The sequence below is a fragment of the Antedon mediterranea genome, chromosome 2 (assembly GCF_964355755.1).
Source record: "Antedon mediterranea chromosome 2, ecAntMedi1.1, whole genome shotgun sequence".
In the NCBI taxonomy this organism is placed as follows: domain Eukaryota; kingdom Metazoa; phylum Echinodermata; class Crinoidea; order Comatulida; family Antedonidae; genus Antedon; species Antedon mediterranea.
In genome coordinates, this window is record NC_092671.1 from 36,732,733 (window position 1) to 36,751,254 (window position 18,522).

Genomic DNA, 18,522 nt, shown 5'->3' on the forward strand with positions numbered 1-18,522 from the left:
AATTTCCTAAACATTTACTGTAAGTATTTAAATATTATAAAATGGTTATTAAAATTGAGGGTTTAATATGAAGAGGTATTATATTTTCAGATTTATGCCCTAAATAATAATTTATTAAGATCGTCGGTTTCCTTTTTGCTAATTGAAAATGAAATATAAAGTTTACGATCCTTGAAATGAAGGTAGAATTCAATGGCAGAGGAAACACTAAATTAACACTAAATCATAAAATATGTGATGTTGATAAATTTCAAGCTAAACTTTATTTCAAGTTCAATATTTAATTGATATCATTTAGTATTCCGTCTTAAATAGTTTTGATTTCAACATAAAGTTGAAGGATCGATCAATAAATTTCCATTTTTTTTTAAGTTTCTTTTTAATTTTAATTCCATAAACTCTTTCAAGACCCAGTTAAAGTCTTTCCTTTTCAAACAAGTTTTTCATTAATTTAAATTATTGCCACATCTCGCCTATTTTAATTTATGTACAGCGCATTGAGAGCTTGCTTATATGCACTATATAAGAATGGACTATTATTATAAAATGACTTTTGAAGCAAGTAGCATTCTTCTTTGTATTATTAAACACTGAAATAAAATTATCTAAACTGTTTGAACTTTGATTTTTTCAAGAGATCTTGAAAATGTGCCAACAAAAAGCTATGACAAATTGTCTTAAAATGTTGGCCACTTCTTCTTCAAAAGCCACATGCTAATATTCATTATCCTTTGTTTACTCTTCTTCGATAGTCATGAAAGGTAGAAAATTGAGTGAAGACAAATAAATTAATGTGGACAGTTGGACTGGGGTACTTGATTCGTCCGTACCTGGTCTTTTTCACGCATCCTGTCACAGACTCATGTGATTAATATCTCGTATATAGTTCTTGACAAGTTTTCACTCGATGGGGTCAGTTTTAGGGGACGGTAAACTTTCCAACCCCTCGGGACAATAACCACTATCACCTTTTTAAATCCCTTGGGACGAAAAGCACTCTCAAAATTCTCACCCTTTGTTCTCTAGGGACATCCCATTTTACTCTTTATTTCTGTGCTTAGATGTTCTTCTTTGCAATTAATTTCAAGTTTTAATATCTTATCTGTGCTATTATAGCCTTCAAATTTAATACCATATCATAGTAAGTTGTTAAAATCACAGTTTTCCACCAATGTATAACATCCTTGCTAATAGCAGAAAAATTATAAATATTTTGACAATGATACAATCATATAAAGACCAGACTTATCATCAATATTTAGGATTCAAGCGATCATTTAACCAATTAACAAATGTGTATACTTAATTAGAACAATCTTTGCGAACTGGCAGTCTAAGAACATTAACTGTACCCCATACCAGGAGACTAATAACAAACTCTTGCATTTAAGCATGTACCATATGTAACAAATTAAACTTATACAAAAGTATTGTTCATTGTGTGGAGAAAGACAAATAATAGCGGTTAATTAAAACAAGTTTGTTGGTGTTTTAAAAGTTAAAGATAGCTCACAATTCAAGGTTCTGACTGTGGAACCAACCGACAAGGTCTTGAACTATGGCGGTATTCTTTTAAAAATTTGTTGACATTTTTCTTCAATTCAAGAAGATAAGGTAATTTGGTAAATTAATCAGTTCATAATTTATAAGCTTTTAAATAGCACCCTCTAAGTTTGGATGTATTTTGTAAAAATGTTAGCACCCTCTATGGTTTAGCGATGCTTTATAAATGTACCGATATTCCATTTTTTTAACTTGGGACCTCTTTAGATTGTAATAATATTTGTTATTAAACTTATACAGTTGTTTGATCTGTTTTGGAAATTTCTAAAAGATTTTTTACAAAATTATTTTATTTTCATAATTTTGAAAAGTAGTAAACTTAAAGTTCAATTTTTGGTGTCAGGAAGTTTTTAATAAGCAAATTGTTAGATTTATTATCAAACAAGTGTTGTTCTTCCTTAAAAGGTAACCTCCTGAGTGTAGGCCTAGAACAACCAGATATACAGCACCCGGGGGATACTGTACAAGCATGCAAAGAACACATAAGCTCTGCTTGGCTTAAAATATTCCACAACACCCTGGAAACAGGCATTCAGAAGGGAGCAAGATTTCAAGAGCAAAGTACACAAGACCTCATCTTTGACATGTTGATGGAAATGAAGAATTGAAAAACAGCTGCCACTTGAGAAATTGTCATGTGTCAAAGGTCATTGTAAGCCAAAAATGTGTTGTGTACTCAATGAACAGTTTAGTTAAATCTACCTACGCAAATGAACGTGCTTATAAATCTTAATTAGATATTAATTAGTTGATACCAACGCAGGTTAAAGTATGACTACTGTTATTAACTTTCGGTTGTCGTACATCTTCTATTATCCATTGAAATAAAGTACTTCTTAGTTTTATCTTTTAAATATTTTTAAATTTATTTACTATGGTATAAAACATAAACTAAATTGTATACTAAAATATGCCTATTTCTGATGATAATAAATAGATAAATCAAGATTTAAACATGGAAATATAAAGACCCCACTTTTTTGTTTAGTTTGTTTTATATTGTCAGTGATCACAAACTTATTAGTGGAATCTCTGGTTTATACTACTGTATAATTTGTTGTGGCATTATATTTATTTAATTGTTTCAACATTATTTTTATTTTTTATTTCAGCAATATTTTACGAGGGTGGTCCACCCAGCCAAAGCTGATCATTAGGGGACCCTCACACTTTCCCAATAATTAAAAAGAAATCTTTTTCCATTTTACACTTTTCTTAATTTGAACTCTTATAATAGCCATAATCACTTTGTAACAGGTATTGTTTTTGTTTTTTGCTACTTGTCACATTAATTTAAAATTCTGAAAAGACAGGAACTAGTACACATTAGTTTTCTGAACTATATTTACCATTAAAACTGTTAAATATCAAACTGAAACCAACTGAGAACAAATGCCAAATAACAGGAACAATAAATAAAGTACAAATAATTAGCAAGCAAAATGAAAATTATTTTTCACAATTTCAAGTATGACTTTTATGTTCCTCATCTCCAACTGGAGCCAAGACTTCCATAAAGTTTTTGTATGAATAAATGCAGCATTGGCATGACCCATAGATATGATATATTACATATGTGAGCTTCCCTGACAGGTATTGGGCCGGTGGCGTCTACTAAGTTAGACTTGTGCTTTTAACAATTCTTTTAATGTAGAATAGTTTATAGTACATTACGGTAAATTGGTTGAAATAACGTAGAATAAACATTGTTTACAAAATTTTTTTTTACCAAAATGACACACATATTTATTAATTGTATTTAAATATTACTTTCATTTCATTTTCATTTCATTTCATTATTTATTCGGTCTATTTAAGTATATACAAAACAAAAAAAAACTGAAATAGGGGAGACCAGGGTCAACCTAAGTGAACTTAATCACTGTAGCTGAGCCGGTTGACCCAACCCCAAAGTCAGTTTACACATAAGACATAAAGACAAAATACAGTTACAGCAAATCAAAATGAATATGAACTTTTCTAATGAAAGCTGATGGGCTTTCTAGGACTGCAGCATCTGTACACTAGGTGTATTTATATACAATCATTGGTAACTATTTCTATTATTGTTATTAAATAAATTCAGCTGGTTCCTAATAATTATAATTAACAGGAAAATTATTACTTTTTTGTTGAACCAAACTTTATACCAATTGTGTATGTATTTTTTGGTTCGACAAAAAAGTAATAATTTTCCACAGTTAACTAGTATTATTTAGTTTTATCTTTCAGAAAAATGTACAAATAGTGCATGTTATTAAAAAAAAACAACTAAAGTAATGTTTTGCGTGTAGAACACAGAATGAGTAATGTAAAAATAAAATGTTGATGTCACTCCCCAATGAATAAAATTTAAGTAAAAATAAACTTTTAATGATCAATGATTTGACAGGTACTCAAGTTGAATCAATCTACAACTAATAGTATAAAATCCTTAATTGCTCTTTTTCCTGTATTTGGCAAGATATTGACAAGATCATCTCAAAGTTTTCAAGGATTTTATCTATACCATCAATTAAATATGATTTTGCAAAATATCATGCAAGTAGCATGACATAATGTTGTTGTATTCGTTTCAAATTTAATCTATTAGATGATTCTAAAACTAATTTTAGTAACATTTTAAGCTCTACACTATCAAACTAGTTTGACAAAAAAAATGTGATGTGCCCAAATATGGACATGATGATGTCATCACTACCATATTTAGGCATATCACTACCATATTTGGGCACATCACATTTTTTGTCAAACTAGTTTGATAGTGTAGACACAGCTTTAAAGTAAATTTGACAGTGAATAAAAGTTTTATTATTAAGCAGTAATAATGGAACTTGTCTTACCAATGAATGGAGGTTTTCTCCACTAGGGTTTGCAGATCCTGGTACTGAGCCAGGCCCAGCACCGCCATTGTAGCCTGGGCCAGCAGGTGACGGCTGGCTACCACTCCTAGGCCAAGGACCTATGGATGAGATTATAATTATTTTGTTAATATAATGTTAATTAAATGCTATTAAAAATATTATATTTAGACAAACATACGTAAAAAAGTTAAATCTTTGTTTTTCATGTTTCGATTGAGTTGTTTACCGTTTTATCAATAGTCTGCAAAACATACAGTAGGTTAAGTCTGCTCGGGAGACTTAACCAAAATACCCAACAATGTTTTACACTAAGTCTACATTTTTCATCACATATTCACATGTTCCCCTTGTTGCCGTTACTACATTGTACGCAATTAAAGGGACACCGGGGAGTGGGAAAAGCGTTCCTGCGAGGCGAGCATAGTGTCAAAATGATTGTTGATCGTTCACAATACAAGATCCTCTGGGAAGCGCGTGAATGCTTTCTATTAAGCGTATTCAGCCAAACGTTCACAGTAGTTTTCTTTCATTCTGAGTATAATTGGAGTTGTCACGCATTAATCTTTCTATCATCACCTCATAGATACATGGATAAAGAAGCTTGTAAGGTTCCATATAGGCTGTGATAGCATTTGCACACGACAAATCCAAGTTTCTTAACGTGTAAAAGGGAAATCAATAGCGACACTTTTCACTTCTGGCTGAAGAATACAATGCTATTTGCATCAAAGAAATTGAAATATATCAAAGATGGGGCCGATTGAAAGTGGCGGACGAAGGAAATGTAAGGTAGTCCACTGGGACTGCTCAACCTCGCTTGCATTATCTACGGAGGGTCACGGACAAAATAATCACTTAGACGATATTCGTAATGAAAGTCCAATTGTTGGCCTGCGTAGTCTGTGAGGCTAAGCAAAAGGTGAAATGACTGAATGACAAAGCATATTGGCTGCAAGTAGCGAGCAAATTGGCTTTGGCAGGCCGACAATGCTAGCCTAATTTTGTAAAAAGTTGTTGAGAGAATTAATATAGCTAGAATCGACGCTGACGGAAGCCTCTTGTCTGAAACGTTGGGCCTAGGAAATTGAGCCCGACTCACTGAGCTACAAGATGGCAGTAGGGAAATTAACACCGACTTAAGGTGAAAAGGTCGTCCCCATAACGCCTTATAACCAGTTGAGTCAGGGAGACAATAGCCTATATCAATCGCCACCTCGCATATTTTTATCAAACCGTTGTTGGGGTTACACCTCTACGTTGCATTATCACCTCAACAATTTACCACAATGGGAAAACGCCGGACACACGGGAGCACAAAATAAATGTACACACATTTTAGAAATTTCAACAGGTAGGGATAAATGGTAACTGCCAACAAAAGATAACAAATCACAAACGAATTCATAACTAATATAGGCCAAGTTGAGGTCATAATATTCATAACCTCATTTCAAGTTTTTGTAGTTAATTAGTCTGATAAATATTCCCATGTAGATTAGAACCCAAAAAAACTAATTTAATTAATAACTAATGAACCTCCTTTTACCAAAATATCTCAACCTCAAGTTTAATCAATAGTTCAGGGTGGCAGACAAGATTGAAAATTAAGTTAAAGTGGACTTAGTAGATGAAATTATATAGAATTAAATATGCCATCACAACATGATAAGTCCAGCAAATTAAATTAACACGTTGGTAACTTCAAAGATGCAAACTGATTACCATTGTAATGCTATCAAAACAAAACCCATGAAAATCTATCCTAGTGGTAAATTGGACAAGACAGCAAAAAACGAACAGGAAAATTAGAATGTGCGATGACAAAGACAACGCTGATGTAGAGGTTATGTTAGTGCGAAACGACTAGACAAGGTTTCTGGTGTCTAATTGCATCATCATAATGTATAGCTATGAGCCACCAAAACACTAAAATAAACAGTGTCGATGAACTTTCACACTTTAGTAGGTATATAACTAGATGCTTCTAGCAACAAAGCAAATTTAATACTGCAGAAAGCCATACCTCACATAATACAATATCAATTGGAGAACTAAGGTGAGGATAGTCTTCTTCCACATGTAGTAGGAACTAATGTATACATTGAAAGCTCTGCTAATTTTTCTGGCTGTTTTACTTTATCGTTTTGATTTAGCTTTTTGCTGTATCTTCATTGAGATCCAGCCACTGATACCCACAGCATTGTCATTTTTCCAGTGCTCATTTTATTTTGTATCTCCATTGAGATCCAGTCACTGATGCCCCTAGCATTATCATTTTTTCAGTGCTTATTTTATTTTGTATCTCCATTGAGATCCAGTCACTGATACCCACAGCATTGTCATTTTTTCAGTGCTCATTTTATTTTGTATCTCCATTGAGATACAGCCACTGATACCCACAGCATTGCAATTTTTTCAGTGCTTATTTTATTTTGTATCTTCATTGAGATCCAGCCACTGATGCCCACAGCATTGTCATTATTTCAGTAATTTGTCTTTGGATTTATATTACAAAAAGAAAACAACTTTGATTTTGCCCCCCCAAAAATGGAATTGCTATTAATCAAACGAATATAGGAATTCATTTGCATGCCTATATTGTCACTTCTTGTTCATCCAATAGCATGGCCACAAAACAAAAACTAAGTGGCAGTCCCCATGGAAATATATTTTCCTATGGAATCTGCATGGAAACAGGTCCCTATGGATAGCAGCATTTCCTCTAGTCCACTTGGCTCAAGGCTGTTTATGGTCTAATCACCCTACCCTACACATCTGCTTTACCCATTCATAGCAGCACACTATTTCCTTTATAGGGTTATACTACTACAAGTCTACAACATACCACATTGTTATAATTAGAGAGTGTGAAGAATGGTAGGTGTGGAAACATGTACACAAGGCATGGTACTCAAATAGCTTGCTGGAATACCAGCATATTTTACTTCAAAAAAATTAAGTAATTAGTTTATTACCAGTATTAATAATTATGGTAATTAAGTTTCTACCATCACCATTTAAGTAATGGAATAATTTAATGTTTATGATCACTTTCAGTTTATTTAAAAAAAATGTTCTAGTCACAAATTATTAATCTTAGAAACTATTATGATTGATTTAAAAGTATGTAAATAAAATCTATGAATCTATTTGATATACATAATATATATAGTATAAATTTCTTTGTTTTTTACTGTATCTTGTATGGGCTGTGTAACTTGTTCAAGTCCCAAATCCTATCAGTAAGTATAATCCGGTTTAGTGCGATTAAACTTTTCCGAAAGATTGTTATTATTTGCAGATGTTTTCTAGGTAATTGGATTTTTAAGATATATTTATAATTTGCCAGATTTCAACACTAATCAACAACAACAACAACTAGTCACTACTTTGTAAACAAATGTGTAAACAACCGCTTTGGTATACTAAATAATCTGTAGTTTTATCATAATGACAGTGAACCTAGAAGTTACCTCATCTTAAAAACAAATTTATTTTGTATGTACTTTTAATGACAAAAATATTGTTTGAATATTGTACAGTATATGATTTAAGTTTATCAATACAGTATTTATTAAGCTGCGCATTTAAAAAAAATTGGTTTTGGTTGTGTCCTGATTATAAATTGACAACCAATACCAAGTTTGTGAGAGTTTTAGTTTTTTAAATTTAACTTGCAGATAAAACAACTATATTTTCATACTAGGTTACTCATTTCATTAAAATTGACTTCAATTGCCCAGTATGTGCCTCGAATACTGTAATCCAGCACCTAGAACGACCACATAAAATAAAGGTCAGAAACGACGACAGATAAAATATAATCCTGCTCTTCCTCTCAAACTTTTCCCATAGAAATTCTCAAATCGACTGTCATGTTAGCGAATATTATATTTTAGCCATGTTGTTGTGTACAAGAGCTAACAAAGAGGTTCCTTTATGTAAAATGATCACATCTGATGTTCATTAATATCTCCAAGCCAAAGAAAACAAACAGTTACACTCAGAACATTAGTTTGGTACAAATTGATAAACTTGATATCAAAAAAATTGGACTGCATGTAGCTTATGTTACATTCTATTAAATCTAGTAAAGTATTATTTACCAATTTTTGTGGTAAAACCTCTTAAAAGTAATAACATAATACACTATTAATAAATACCCAGTTATAGATGTAACAGAATATTATAGAAAACCAGTCAATTGTTGTGGTCAGACCAACACATTTAAAATCTCCACGACAACCACAAACAACAAGAATTAAATGTTGCGGTCACTTTTGAGCGAGTGAACCCGATATGTCCGGACAAATAATTAGAGCGAATGACTGAGTGGGTAATTCTCGTTCTTCATGGTTCACCGTAGATTATAGACTTAATTACACGACTGATGATGAGTAGGTTTAAACAGTGCAGACTTTGTATAAAAAGTCAGTGTTGTTGAAGAATACTACTGGATCCTAGATTCTATGTTAGCGATTCTGACCAATGAAAAGCTCTAATATGGTAACTCCTCAAAACCACTAATTTAAGCATTTAAAATATTACTTAGCCACTAATCGGTTTAAGCATGCACGTACAGTACCTCCATGGTTTAGAGAAACACAATACTTTAACAAACTGATAATTATTCTCTTATTTTGTTGTCTTCATGCCATTGGTATAACTATTGAGTTATGACCGGTTTGGCAGATACAGGGTACATTGGAACCAAAAAAAGGCTACAAGAACATTATTGATTATTAGCATGCACTTAAGTAAATTGTATAAAAGTCTTACCTGTCATCGGTGGGGGTGAACTGACCGGCGTGGAGGGGTTGGAAGGGTAACTACTGTTGGTCTGTTCCGATGTTGAATAGATCTGAAAAACAGAGTACAAAACATATTATTATTAGTCATATTAAAACAAGGCTGATGAGTGTAGTAAGCTTGTGTATCATCATTCTATTTCCTCGCGAGGATTTAGACCTTCCTTGAATCGCAATGGCGCTATTCTATCAAGGACGTCAAATTCAAAATATTTACCACATTCAAAAAGAAAATAACGCATAAGAATGCAGATGATTTTTGCAGCAAAATGTGAAACTTAACTAACAAACTTATGTTAAATGTAACTTTATATTTAATAATCTTATTTTCAAAACATCAGTCAATCTAATAATATATTTTAATTGCTAATTGGTTTAATAGTAAAATTAAGGAATATATTTTTATAAATGATCATGTTTGTTTACAAAACATATTCAATTATTCCTTCTAAATCAAGATCAAGGATATAGGCCTAAGTTTGACGACAATATCATAAATTTATTGGTAGTAATTTTAGTGCTGTTAGCAAGAATAGTGTTTTTCATCAAGTGAGTTGACAGCTGTTTGGAAGGCAGGGCCTGGGGTGAGCATAATATCGCAGAGTACTGTACCGAGAGCAATGAACCTTTACTTTACACACGCACTAATCATATTATTATTGGACGATGATGAGGTATGATGTAAGTGAAATATGACGTTGGAACTAAATAAACAATGGTCAATTATTAGAGGTAATAAAGAATGATGATCAAAGTTTGGAAGTAGTAAAAAGTTACATGTAACATGCCCGGACTGAAGCAAAACATTCTACAAAAGAATTTAAGTTTGTCATAAAAGTTTCCAGTAATAATGATTGTTGATATCGTCACAGAACCATAACAACATTGCATAACAGAGTATGTTATTCTCTACTCTATTACCACTATAAACAGTTTATACATTAATATATGCAAAGACTAAATCAACCAATACAATTTTAACTTAATAGAATAGTTAAATTATAATCATAAATGTGTAAAATAATTAGTACCCAAGAATATCGCGGATGTCCATAAGTTGTTGGTAAAAACATGTTGCTTTGGTTGCTAGGTATTATACGGGAAATGTTACAAAAATATCTTCAAAAAATACTAAAAAGTTTCTTGCAAAATCAACAGCAATTCCGGTTCATCATATAAACAAAATCAATTAAAAACAAATTAAAAGCAGATAAATGATAACTATTTTTATCTATCCAATAATTATTCCTCAATTATCTTCTATGATGTTCATCTTCTATAGTAAAACAATTTATTAAACGCGTCAAAACAATCCAACTGAAGATTTGAAGAAAAAAAAACAACTTCTGAAAAATCTTGCAGATCACAAAATTCCAAGTTTTTCTAGAATTAGACGCTTTGTTCTGATGAGTCACCTGGAAAAGCTGAGTCAGGAATAATAGTCTCTGTTTAATATCTGTACCAATGCTGTATCTGCTGTATACCTGTTCGTGGCAAGTCAAAGAGTCCTGTTGTGTGCCTATCCGTAGGAGGAGGAGTCCTATACGTATTTATCAACAAAAAAGATGTTCAATGTATTTAGATAAAAGCTGTCATCGGCAAATGCTCTGGTATAGTCTTCTAAAAATCAATCCCAATTTGTCTGTCTGCTTACTCTTCTAAAAGATCATCATCTGCTGACGTCGTTTACTTTCATAATATTCGTTAAAAAACTCTCATTTAGATAGTTGCTGATGAGTACAAAACTATGGAAGTTCCTACCAACACTAACAATACCTCATAAAACAATGAATGAATGAATTGATCAACAATAGAAATATGATAAGAGCCAAGTCAGATGGAAATGATTTGCTGTTTCCTGTGTCAACACATGAAGAAACCAAAATCAGTAGGCTAGCTTTTTCCAAGGAGAGATCCTAACTCAATGAATTCAACAGAAAACCAATCAATGTCTACGACATCTAAAGCCTGACTAAATTGGATGTTATCATTGCTGGTCCTCCTCCCTCTACTCTACATAGTTTAATATGGGATTCAGCAGGGCATGAATTAAGTAGCTGGAAGAGCTGTTGAGTGAGTTGCCATAGACAAATCTAACTGGTCCTTCCATTGGCCTCCTTTGAAGTGTAAATCTGGTTGTTGGAAAATGACAATGGGGATGTCCTATTCACAGTAAAATTAAAAGTAATAATAAAACAACCATAACTTGTAAACTTTTTAATTACATTCATACAAATCTACTTTATTTTTATTTCTTTAATTTAAAAATAATAATCACTTTTTATCAGCTCACAAAATTATATCACCATTATCATAGTATAAGTAATTTTTAATTTAAATTAAATCATTATTTAAATGTTTTACTTAAAAATTCATGTAATTTTAGTAAAACTAAGCCAGAAAATATCAATTTTTATATAACATTTCTTGATTTAAATTTAGATTTGATAAAAAACAAAATGACACTCCCTATTTGAAGAATGAAATAGTCCAATTTTTAAAACAACAGTTCAAAAGTTGCTATAAAGTGTCTGGATATCTCATCAGAATTTTAGTGATCACTTTACTATTAAAACTCTAGGGACTCCAGATTACAACAACTAAATCAATGGCTACTGTATTGCTTGGAATAAACATACCCTTTTGTTATATAATCACATTATTACATATGATAGACTGTAAACACTTTGAATAAAACCTATATATACAGTAACAAAATAATAAAGAAAATTAAATTGGCTGTATATATTTTTTTTCTTTGATTTTTGAAAAATGTTATATTATTATATTATCATTAGCCCTGACGACGAAGGAATAGTGTTTTCCGAAAGCTTGCCTGTTTCTGGCCGTTTTACTTTATCGTTTTGATTTAACATTGTTCATTTGTATTGAGATACAGCCACTGATACCCATAGCATTATCAATTTTTCAGTAGTCTAGTAATTTGCCTTTAGATTTATTTATTTGTATTATTTTATCTTATATATTCTATATCAAAATTCTTCAAAATATCTTGTTTGTGTGTTGAGTATATGTGATGATTTAATTTGAATGCCAAACCAAATCATGTGATATATCCCACTAAATCATCATACAAATGTTATTGGCAAGTTACTGTCAAACCGCAATTCAATCAAATATTTTTTTTCACATTTTCTTTAAATCAGTCAACCATAAATCGTTTAAAATGCACTATTAATTTAATCAAAATTCAAATCAGTTTTCAGTAACTATATCTACTAAAACTAAAAGCTCTGTCTGTACTATCAATTGACAAAAAAAAGTGTGATGTGCCCAAATACGGTAGTGATATGACATCATCATGTCCATATATGGGCACATCACATTTAGAATGAAGCAGAAACACAAGTCCAAAACTGATAAGGAAGTTTCTAAAATTTCTAGCCCCAAATTAATTTTCAAGTCATGCACATAATGCATTTAGAGTCTGCTTATAATAATCTAAAATAGAAGAATTAATTAACTATCATTAACATATCCATTAATTAAACTATATTTAATTAATGGATATGCCGTCAGTACTTTACTATAATACAACAGTAAATAATATTTCAACAAGTGGAAGCCTAGGCCTATGTATGTGATTGCAAAAGAAAAGCACTAAAATAGATGAAATCTAATGGGAAAAAAGTCTACCTGGGATCTACTACATTGTCTGTTCAATGTGCCTTTTAATTCAATTAAGTACATATGAACTTTCTCCAACTGTGCACTAGTTATCATTGTACAATAGTTCTTTTGGAACAATTACATTTCAAACAAAAAGGTTAAAAACAGAATTATTCAAATGACCTAACCTATCTATTCTTTAAAAATTAGGTCACCCTAGTTCCACATTATGTCTTTATTCATGCTAACCAGTTTATTTATGGGTTTAGCAATTTATTCAATTGATACAGGGCGCCAATGCAAATATTTATCACATTCAAATTTAGTGTTGGGGATAATTAACCCCGATGTTTGTGTACAGAACGCCGCAATTTTATTTCTATCATAGGTTAATTTAGTATTAATAAAAGTCAGAATGGAGTATACAAATAATACATTCAAATTCTCTGTTGTATTGCAGATGAATCAAAAAGTTGTGGTTGATACAAAAAAATCAGTGTGAGAACGAGGGCAATATTTTGCTATAAAGGAAGTTGGGGGCAAGGAACTTGAACGCAACCCAGGGTGTCCGCCAGTTCAGTCCATCAACAGTGTACGCAGATAGGGTAAAGTTGCTCATGGTTTCTACCAATGTTTTATTATACTTTCAACGCGTCTCAGAAACTTCAGCAAACTGACTCCAGTTAAATTGAACATAATTTGGCCCCTTCAAGTCTCATTTGAAATCTTGCTAAAAGATACTTTATCCTTAATTTAAGTGGCCCTTTACCTTGGTTGTGGACCCCAACTTGCCCTTTTGTATCCTTGATTGTATTCATTAACACCTAGATTCTGTTTATGGGCTACTTGCTATACTCATGGTTTTTATACCTCCATGCTATACTCTACATGTTGACCTAAATTACTAATTCTAGTAATTTTATAATCCTATTTTGACCTAAATACCTAGATAATAAGCACAATGTATAAAAACGAAAGAGCAGGTATTAATTCACAAAGCACAATATTCTATATCAAAGACATTTATATAAGTTACCATTACATTTATCAATTTATATTCATTTATACTTTCATTCAATAAATTATTTTATTTGTGAATTTGTGAATGTTTGTAATAGAACAAATGTCTCAGTTTTTATTTTCCATTGTTTTTTTTAAAAAGTAATTGTGTAGTTTTTTGTTGTTGTTTTTTTTAAAGTAATTGTGTTGTTAAAATTCTGTATTTGTATGGACGCACCATCTACGCATGTGTGCCACTGTTAAAAAAGTGTTGATCCAAATAAATATTATTATTATTATCTACTTTGTAAACATTTTGTACGGGCCATACCTCCCGTTATTAGAGAGTTCTTCCGATGATAAATGAGAGAACCAATAAACAAAGCAATAATGAGTTAAAAGACAGGATAAATGTATACTGAATACTAAATGCAATAATATAATAAGATAATACAAGTTGACCTAAAACTGTTGTATTGTACACATATTGTAACACAATATTATAATTCAATAATTATTTTATAGTCCAGCTAGGAACAAACCTATAAATACTTAGCTATTAATCAGATAAATTAATAAATCCATCACAAGAATGGGGGGTGATTACATAAGAAGGAAGTGGGGACTTTTTTGGTTTTAAAATAGAACAAAGAACTGATGAAAGATTAGACATGGCCTGTAGCTGAAGATCTACTAAAGCCTGCTCATAAGGGTGTAGTAAAAACACTAATCACTTCAACACCTGGTCGTTCACCTTTGATCATTAAGCCAAGGACATTTCCCAATTTTTAATTTTAAATTCAACCTCAATATACGTTTTATAACTATCAAGAATACGTTCATTCCTTTTTATTTTTAAGTTGCTAGTAGCAAGAAGGGATATTTAAACCCGTAGGGTGGTTCAAAAATTTAAACGAACCTCTTTTTTCCTGATATGAAATTTTAAGAAGTGAACTTAAATAATATTAAACATCAATTTATTATGCTTAACTAGCCTAGCTTATGATGATTGTTTTTCCTTTTTTGCAGGAAAAAAAAACACTCTGTAAAAATTCCTGGCTATGGGCTTGTTATTTTCATATATAAATGCTTCAATGAAATTGATTGGAATAATCAAAACAGTTACCAAAACTGTTACTTTTGTGGTTGGTAATTTCAGTTTCAATCTCTTGAACTAATTATTTCCACCAGCAGCTCAAAATAGTTTAAAAACAAGGTGATTAATGTGATTTCATTTCTGTTTGACTAACATTTAACCACTAAACTGATTCTCAGTTTAAAAAATGCATAAATCAAAACATAAATGGGGAAAAAAAAAAATTACTCCAACACAATTGAGACAAATATTTAAGTGACACAAACTGGAACCTAATAAAAAATAATTGTGACTGTTTGATGTTTATTTTCTTATGAAATGTTACCTCTGGAAGAAAAAAATCAAATATTTTGGAGGAAAATGCAAATAAAAAAGTACAGAAGGATGGTATATTACTTGGTGTTGGTCCTTGGGGATGAAAAAACTAACTAATGCAGTCTATGGCCTGGAGGATGGAGTCACAACGGCTCATCATAAACATATTAAAATAAAAACCTATGGCTCAGCTCCAACTTTAATAATAATCTATTTTAAACAAACCATTTATGGTATATAAATTCTATGAATTAATAAATTTGATATAAAATTCTTATTTACGGGAAGCGCTTTAGTTTTGAATAGTTAATCAAAGATAAGCAGTAGATACTGTAAATAGGTACATTACCTTTTAAAAGTATAAATACATTGAATTTCCATTATCTATTACTTATTAAGTATGCTTATCTAGGTCACTATCAAATATCTATAAATTATTAATAAATACACCTAACTGTTATAATTTATTATTAATGACAAAGCCAATGGATACACTCATACAGCCTCAATAAAAAGAAAAAAAACAAAGAGAGCATCAATGTCAATGAAACAAACAATAGATGCGTTGTTTTCTCCGTCAGAGTTAAACACAGTGCTTCAATCGCACATGATCTGCGTTTCAACGTGTGTGGTATTGCGTACAGCTCTGTGTACACTATCAAACTTTATGTGTTAAAAAATGTGATGCGCCCGTATATGGACATGATGATGTCATATCACTACCATATTTGAGCACATCACCAACATAATTTGGATGCACTGGACAACTATTATATCGGAGGTACATCAGAGTTTCAATCCGACATGATAAGGATGTATAAAAAAGAATTAACTGATGAAGGTACATCAGAATTTCAATCCGAGATGATAAAGGCCCATTTACACTAGGGCGATAACGATCGACGATAAAAAGATAAATATGCATTTTTCATACTTTTAAAAAGTTTTCATCCTAGAACTAGTGGATTATCATCTATGCTGCCTTTGATGAAAATAATATTTCCACACGTCCAATCAAATGACGTCATGATTAGTAAGAGCAATAATATCGTTACAATACAACGATTTTATTGTTTTCATTGATCATGACGTCATTTGATTGGTTTTTCAAAAATAATATTTTTATTAAATACAGCATATATGATTATCCTATAGTTCTAGAATGAAAAATGTTCTAATTTCTTTCGTTTTATCAAACAAAAATCTATGTTTATCTATTTATCGTCGATCATTATCGCCCTAGTGTAAATGGGCCTTAAGGATGTGTAAAAAATAATTAACTGATGATCACACAGCATTTACGTCAGATATAACTCTGATATGATTCGGATCAGCTTAAATCTGTTCCAAGCATGATTTACTCTGTGTTTGTGTGAACACAGCTATTTTTTTTTTTTTTTTATTCAAATAAAATGGACGCAAAACATTATTCAAGGTGTCTTCTTGTCGTTTGATTGGTTGATTCATTATCACATTGCGTACAATATGTTTTTCCTTTCTGTTCTATTTATGAAGGTCTATAAAGCTCTGTCTACACTATCAAACTAGTTTCACAAAAAAAAGTGTGATGTGCTCAAATATGGTAGTGATGTGCTCAAATATGGTAGTGATATGCCTAAATATGGTAGTGATATGACATGTCCATATATGGGCATATCACATTTTTTGTTGCAAAAAGGTTGATAGTGTGGACAGAGCTTTAAGCAATATACCAAAAATTATGTACGGAGAACAAGAATATGTAAAATGTTTGCTGGAAGAGGTATGGAATAGATTGCTCACAGGAGACAAACTAGTTTTCAAAATCTATTTCCTGTAAAACAAATAACGTGCTCTTCTGGGAATTACCTGGCAACCTTTGTTGTAGCTGCCAGCCAAGGACACCATTTAGGAAGTCTAAAAACTTCTTAATTTTTTTAATGTTGTGGCTTACAAAGGCCTGTATAGTGAAAATCTTTACAATATGCGATTGATGTAGACGCTTGCTATTGTAATAGACTATTTTGAAATAATTATTTCTAAATATTTATTTACAAAAATTAGTTTGACTTTGTTACAATGTTTTTGCTTGATGTAAATACAATCAAATATTAAAGTTATACTTGGGGCAGATCCAGCATTATAGATTAGAAGGGCTAAATATTTCATAAATGATAAAAATGATGAAATAAAAAATAAATGAAAAAGTCCACGCCTAAATCCGTACCTGATACTGTATTATATATTATTCTACTACATCTATGACACTTGCACTACCTTCTAATTCTTCTCCTAATCTATTCATAAGTCTATGTTGTGATTTTACAAAATAAAATTGTGAAACAACTGAAATTTTGCTCTAATAACCATCAATAAACTAAAATTGCTGGAGTCAAAATATTCCCCAATGAAAAAACAATTACATAATGCAGTAACCTCCATCAAGAATTTCTTTGCCAACTTCCTTGGGAAATCTTGAATACTATAGTTAACTTCCTAGCTGGCATCATCAACAACCGATCATTGTCACCATTGGGAGTCATCACCATTGTTTCGTCAACTTCACATACAATGCTAGGGAATGTTCACTTTTCCGATATTTACCTCGGAGAAGTTGTTATTTCCTACGGAATGCGCCAAGTTTCTTTTTGATCTTGGTATATTCAATCACATGTTTACAATTACCGCAGTGCGAATGGACCTACTTTATGGGTTATTTCCATTGTCATAGTGATGTTGCATTTAAGATATAAATCGTAGGAGATTCTGCACAATACAGTAATCTAGTTAGTAGCATTTTATTAACTACTATTTCTTTTTTGTCAACTGGTGTTACTTTCAATATGTAACCTGACATTTCAAATAATTTGAAAGTAGGTTAGTAACATGCTTTAGCGCAACCAATCAACACGTTTTATTTTTCTGTTTCAATTTATTTATCATTAATTTTCAATAAAAAAAACAATCTTTTAAAATGTTGCTGTATATTAGAATGCCACATGTAACCACAAGAATGCTTCTCTTGATGTAACAGTCTTAGGGTATACCTAATAAAAATGCTGCCCTCAACTTTATAAATCTGAAGAGGGCAGCATTGCATATTTCTCATTAATGAAGATGAAAGATTGAAAAAAAATACTAAAAGAGAAATTTGTGAAGGAAATAAAGACACTTGACTTACAGATGCTAAAGCTTTTCCTAGCGTGACCCCAGTTTGTGAATTATCTGCTGCGCTAGCCGCCGTTGAACCTCGACCAGCTAAAAAAAA

The 18,522-nt window shown here is 31.4% G+C and overlaps 1 protein-coding gene across 6 annotated transcripts in view; it reads right to left on the minus strand.

Moving 5' to 3' along the window:
• LOC140040937 (transcription factor 12-like) overlaps window positions 1–18,522 on the minus strand; it is a 91,460-nt gene that overhangs the window by 13,456 nt on the left and 59,482 nt on the right. For all 6 annotated transcript variants that reach the window (XM_072087226.1, XM_072087228.1, XM_072087225.1 and 3 more), the window contains 3 exons: window positions 18,436–18,512; window positions 9,207–9,288; window positions 4,407–4,525 (listed from right to left, as the gene is read on the minus strand). In XM_072087226.1, coding sequence (XP_071943327.1) covers window positions 4,407–4,525; window positions 9,207–9,288; window positions 18,436–18,512 — 278 coding nt within the window. The remainder of the gene's footprint in view (window positions 1–4,406; window positions 4,526–9,206; window positions 9,289–18,435; window positions 18,513–18,522) is intronic.